The sequence below is a fragment of the Ruditapes philippinarum genome, unplaced genomic scaffold (genome assembly GCF_026571515.1).
Source record: "Ruditapes philippinarum isolate M1 unplaced genomic scaffold, ASM2657151v2 ctg962_1_1_1_1, whole genome shotgun sequence".
NCBI lineage: Eukaryota > Metazoa > Mollusca > Bivalvia > Venerida > Veneridae > Ruditapes > Ruditapes philippinarum.
In genome coordinates, this window is record NW_026862707.1 from 144862 (window position 1) to 151342 (window position 6481).

At 32.7% G+C, this 6481-nt stretch overlaps 1 protein-coding gene across 1 annotated transcript; it reads left to right on the forward strand.

Annotated features, from left to right (window-relative positions):
* Positions 1–284: 284 nt before the first annotated feature.
* Positions 285–6478, forward strand: LOC132719966 (uncharacterized). Its single transcript, XM_060703933.1, has 2 exons — positions 285–405; positions 5944–6478. The coding sequence occupies exon 2, from the start codon at positions 5945–5947 to the stop codon at positions 6476–6478; it is 534 nt and encodes a 177-aa protein (XP_060559916.1). The 5' UTR covers positions 285–405; position 5944.
* Positions 6479–6481: the final 3 nt, after the last annotated feature.

Consider the following 6481-nt stretch of genomic DNA (forward strand, 5'->3'; position numbering starts at 1 on the left):
TATCAGTACAATTCAATATGGCTGCCATTGATATATGTTAATTCCAATGTGAAGAATTTAATGATGTTAATTGATTTATTATAAGGTAATGAATAGCGAATTCTTTTTTCTTTTCGCGAAATTCCACAACTCGCTAGATAAGCGAAAGTTCATAACTCGCGAAATGTCCTGATTTTACAGTATTAACCGTAAAAATATGAGTTGCGACGGAAAAAAATAAGAAGAAAATGCTCTTCAAGAATTTTATTTCCTCATCACTTACGTAAGATATTTTCCCTAAGTATCAAGTATTGCTTATCCTAAACGGAATATTTTAAATTTACATACATTTATATTGTTGACATCGATCAGAGATCGACAATGACCAAATTAATGGATATTCAACAGTCAAAGATATAGAAAGAGGTGAGTGATTAAAATAGACCTAAATAAATAAATAAATAAATAAATAAAATAGAAAGATTAATATGATAATGATCATTAATAAAAAATAATAATGTCTGTCAATTTTGACAAGTACTAATTCTTATTGCATTTAAGACTTTTTTCATGAAAACAACATTTAGATTTGCATTTGTTTACATGTGTATCACTATATCTTTTGTGATTTTATCATTTATTTTCTAAGGATCTTACTTATGTTGTCTGAAGTTTGTAACTTGAATACTTGTTTATATCTTGGTATCAAATCATAACAAAATACCTAACAAAGTACATAAATTAAAAAAATGATGTATGCAAAATTCTTTTAAAGCGTACGGCACATGCGCGAAATCATTGCCAGACATGCGATAAATAGCATATGAATATTTTGTTAAGGATTGTTAGAGTGAATTGGTCTCTTAATAATTATTTATCACTGTCAGTTAATATAAGTAATAAAGTCAAATGTACTTTGGACCTTTGTTAGGAGTTATGATTAAAGCTCTTGATAAATTCAGATTTTTGGTAAAGAACATTAATGATAATAATTGTTAAAATCATTTGAATAGTGTGTGCATTCTTCATTCTATACATTTGTCACACTTTGTTATTTCTATGTTGAATTAGCTGACATATTTTACATATTAGCTCCTTATCATTGTGACATTGTTAATTTCATTATATAATTACTTGAAACAACGCGGTACTATATGTGTACAAGTTGGAAATAAACTCTTCTTCTTCTTCTTCTTCTTCTTCTTCTTCTTCTTCTTCTTCTTCGTCTTCTTCTTCTTCTTCTTCTTCTTCTTCTTCTTCTTATTCTCCTCCTTCTTCTTCTTCTATAATGAAAGGTTTGTTAAACAATAAATAATTACGTGAATATTTTTAGTATTAGACATAACAACAAACCTAAAACGAATTATGATATGTATGGTGTTGAAAAGTGTAAGATTCAAGTTCATAAAGCAAATAATAAAATGTTCTAGAAAAAAACCATTAATCTTCATCGAATAAACACTAAGGAAATTTATTATAAGAATAACTATTATGTTTTGAAATCAGATCTTATAGACAATGTGCCCATTATAGACCAATCCACTTTTTTGTTATAACTTTCACAATGAAAAGAACTTGAATAAACATTTTTAGATCAAATATTCGAAGAAAAGTAAAGAGTTATTGTACCCGCCCAGGCGTCCGCGTCTCTCTTTGGAAACGTTCTTGCGTGATCGTCTTAAGTCATAGACGTCAAAGGGTTTCTTTTATCAATTATAAGTAAAGATTGTCTAAAATTGACAATAATAAAATGCATGAACATAAACCTTAGCTCAATTGTGTATTAACAAAAATTTGGTTTTCTGTTTAGACATAGAACCTTGATAAACATTATAATGTCTTCTTCTGATGTTTGTTAATATATAGCTTAAAACATATTTTAGTCTTCTTATTAAAATCAATATACCTGTCAATGTATACATATAATCTAAAGAATTTATCGTGATTTATCATAGAAGATGGACAAATGTACAATTAAAAATTGAATCAACTCATGGATCGTAACATTCAGATATGAACATGTTATCTTGATACATATATTTTTGGCGGATATTCCCTTTCATAGTATTCATCACTCCTTTGAGATTCATGCCTCTTTAATAAAGACCTAACGGCTTACAATGTTTCAATTTGTTCTGCCAGGAAACGTGAAACAGTTACGATTTTTTATGCCACAAACGAAATTTGCGGTGTATTTAAGTTTGTAATAACGTAAATTTTACTCAAAAATTTAGTGGCATGCGCCGAGTCTATTGTTTAAAGATAGCAGCATGTCAACGAGCAAAGTATTTAAATATCGGGAAATGGAAAGTGTTATATCATAAAGTTGTACATTGTAAAACCGAATTTGTGGTTAAAATGCAAATGATTGTATGAAATGGATAATTCTGTTCTAACATGAAAGCTTACAATATAAAAATCTCCAGGGAGTTTTTAAATTATACAACTACGCACTTATTAGATATGACGCAATGACATGTCGCATTCTTTTATTTGTTAAATTTGTGTGATAAGCCTTCGCATTCAGTGCTTTCAGCGCTTTGATCTTCAATGCAGTGTTAACGATGATATTATTTTCTTTCATCATGAAATGAATTCAATGACATGTTTCTCATGGAACTTAACACATTTTATTATGTAAGACATCCGGTTTATTTCCTTTAAATGTCTGAAACCATGTGTACTTGCGATACCATAGCTGCTTTTGAAAATTTGGAACTCAGTCTCGGTTTTAGGACAATTCTATAAGAGAATTATCACACCATCTGTTATACCTAAGAATTCCGGGTAGGATATGAAAGTAACAGCAAAATTATCTATAAAAATATTACTTAAATCGAGTAATATTCTCTTTGACGATGCATGTACATAAAAGTCTACCTCACTAGAGGTGTTAAAACTTAATTGCAATACTTTTTTGTTAGCCATTGAAATAATAATGTATATAGGACTTTCGAAAACAGTTATAGTTTAGAGCGGTCGCTATGGTGCAGTGGTAACACTATATGCCTGCCTACCAATCAAGGGGTCGTGATTTCGAGTTCGATCCCCCGCTAATCCACTCAAAGAATGAAATGACTACGAGACTGACAAAACTAGAACATAAAACTCTAGAGACTAAATGAATAGAACAAACGGAGACTAAACAGTTAAAAACATACAGATACAGACTAAACTGACCAGAATTCAATTCAAAAGACATTATAGAAAAAAGAAAAAGAGATTTAACGGAACAGACAGCAAAAGACATAGAAAAAGGGACAGATAACAGCAACGGAACAGGCGACAAGACACGAAACGGAACAGACAAAATAGATTTAAAGACACAAGGACAGCAACGATACTAACAAAAGAAAACTTAATGGAACAGGAAAAAAAGGACCGAAAGCAGAATTAACGGAATACCCAACAGCGGAATAACTTTAAACTGAACGGAAACAACATGAAATTATACTGTAAGAATACAAGAAAAAAATAGAACAAAAAGCAAAAGCAAAACAGACTATAAAAGCTTTATAGGACCCACAACAAAAGAAGAGACGTAATAATATAGACAACAAAACACAAAACGGAATAGCCTTCAAATCGGAAGTTTGATAGGTTATAAAAATGACTAAGACGGAGGTGTCAAGAGACCTAACGGAACAGAAGAAAGCAATGTTAACAGAGCTAGCTCAATGGAGCAGACGACAACAGACACTGACATCAACGACACAGACAGAGAAAGATAGGAGAGAAAAAAAAACTTAAGACACCAACAAAACGGCCGACAGAAAATAGTTAACATTAAACGGAACAAGGCGTTTAATGGAACAGCAAACTAAACAAATAAAACCTAAGATATACGCCGTTCGTTACCCAAACAAACAAGATGGCGGATGCAGCCAAAAAGTAGGTTTCTCCCTTTTTTCTCTGAAATTCGTGATGTTCTGATGTTAAAGTACATATAACAACCTTCTCCACTATTTTCCTGGCACACAGGATTTTATTTCATGATATTTCGTCCCGTACTTCATCTGAAATGCGCGTCACCAGATTCGAAGCGAGAGAATTTTCCACCGGTTTGATCGTGATAACGTACGGCCTTTTCTGTCAAATTCACTGTTTCGTTTACATATATGTATATTAACTGAAACCACTGACTTTAAAAAGTTGTAATATGTCGTCATCTAAGCATTCATGCCCATTCTGGCTAGAATAACCGCAGAAAATATTAATATCGGGGTATTTTCTGGAAATGATAACGTATGGCGCACAAAATATCAATGATAACGTACGGCGCTTTTTTCTGATATAGTTTGCTCGTATGATTGAGTAAAATATTACAAGCAAGTAAAGCAAGCAAGTAAACTTTAAAAAAAACTGCCAGTTTTGTTAATGACACTATAACACTATAAATTCACATCGTTTTACCACCTATAGTATGTAAAATTTGGAAAATTGATATCCGTCAGGTAGTAAAAATACCTGTTCTTGCAAGGTTTCGATGTTCCTGTCATAAGTTAACGATTAAAATGAGAAGACAAAATAATGAAAGAGTATGTTCAGTTTGTTTGCATCTGCTATTGATTGTGAATTTCATGCATTTTTCTCAATGTCCTAAGTATAATGATATTCGAACTAGTTATCTCTATATTTGGTATTCAAATGGAACAACAATTAATAATTTTTTTCGCTGATGATCTCACAAGAAGAAACCATTTTTTATATTATCAGTGTTTGTGTTTCACTTGTTGAAAAGTACAAACTCTTGACTTATTCTGATTTAATCTTATGCTGTGTAACTATATTCAATACATATATACCATATTGTACTTATAGTGATATGTATTTCGGGTTGGAGACATTAATTTACTTAAATAAATTTGAATTGAGTTGATTTCGGTTGAGTTAAGATTCACTACACTCTCGTAAATGTAACTAAAAGGGTTTTGTCACAAAAACATGTCTCCCAAAACCAGTAGCTTGACCTGTGAAAGCCGGTTGACCTGTGAAAGCCGGACAAGCCTATTCTATTTATAGCTCTGACGGCCATTTTGTGCAGCGAAGCGGATCGTGCCGGTGATGTGCACAACTAAGGGTGGTACTGATCACTCCTGTAAAGTTTGGTTAAAACCCCACAAGTAGTTTGACCTGTGAAGGCCGGGCAAGAATTTTCTATTTTTAGCTCTGATGGCCATTTTGTGCAGCGAGGCGAAACGTGCCGGTGATGTGCACAACAAGGGATGCTACTGATCATTCCTGTAAAGTTTGGTTGAAATCCCACCAGTAAGTTTCATGTGAAGGTCGGACAAGCTTAAAGCGTACGGACGACCGGACAAACGGACGGACGGACAGATAGACGGCGAAGGCAAAAACAATATGTCTCCCAAAATAATGTCAATTTTCAGTACAAACGGATATAAAAGCCGCAATATTTTGCTCTGAATAGAATCTTTAATGTGCCATTAAATACTATTTTATGGCACATTAAAGGAATCTCATAACTAAACACTTATATTACTGGAATTAAATGTGAATAATTTCCTTATGGAAATACACATTCATTTTTAGAATTATTGAAATCTATCTTGTCAGTATTGACATATGCTAATATTTCTTTAAAATGCATCTTATTTAGTAACAATGAGCTTTAACTGAATAGAGCAAGATTGGATTTCATTTAGGGTATCATTCATTTATAATATATATCAAACAGATAGAATTATCGATAAATTTACATAACATAATGCATAGATAATTCATCTATCAATAACTTCTAGGTAATAAATTGTTAAATATGCAGAAGCATCATAAAAATGATATACCGGTAAACCTCACATGAATCTACATGTATAACGTATCCGGGATCCTTTGACCTTTAGTAAAACTAAAGGTCATTTCAGATTGTTGAAACCAAATACATGTAACTGAAAATGATGAGAGAAAGTGTTTGATAATTATATTTTTTATTATGAATTTCAGAATGACAAACACACCTGAGTTTAAACGGGCGCTATCTCTACGTCTGTCAGAGATACTAGGTGAAATTGGTTTGAATAAGCAAATGGTGCTCAAAAGACGGAGAGCGAGTTTGTTGAACGAGTTCATATGGACAAACGCATTCAAGGTATTGCATGAAAATCCTAACACCGTGTATCGCTTTGGTAGCCAATCTGAAGGGACTACAACACCAGGACTAAAATCGGACAGTGATTTACTCATGCATAATGATGACTTCTATGTTATACACGACTGGAGTGATTGGAAACCAGGCAAAGTCAACTTGCTCATAGTACAGGATAACACTACCTCCCCTGGGTATTGTCTCCTTCAAGTGTTGGATCCAATTGAACCCACCCCTATCTCTCCTTCCCAACTCCATCTTGTACCTTCTAGGTTTCTAGTAGTTAAAGGTGAAAGGCTGTTACTAAATAACAGTTATAGGGGAAATAAAGTACACCTGTATAAGCTTGATAACAACGGAAGACGGTCTCACATGGTTAGGAATGGGCGCTGAAAC

Excerpts from the sequence above, each read along its gene's own strand:
- LOC132719966 (XM_060703933.1), top strand. The coding sequence starts at position 5,945 with ATGACAAACACACCTGAGTTTAAACGGGCGCTATCTCTACGTCTGTCA.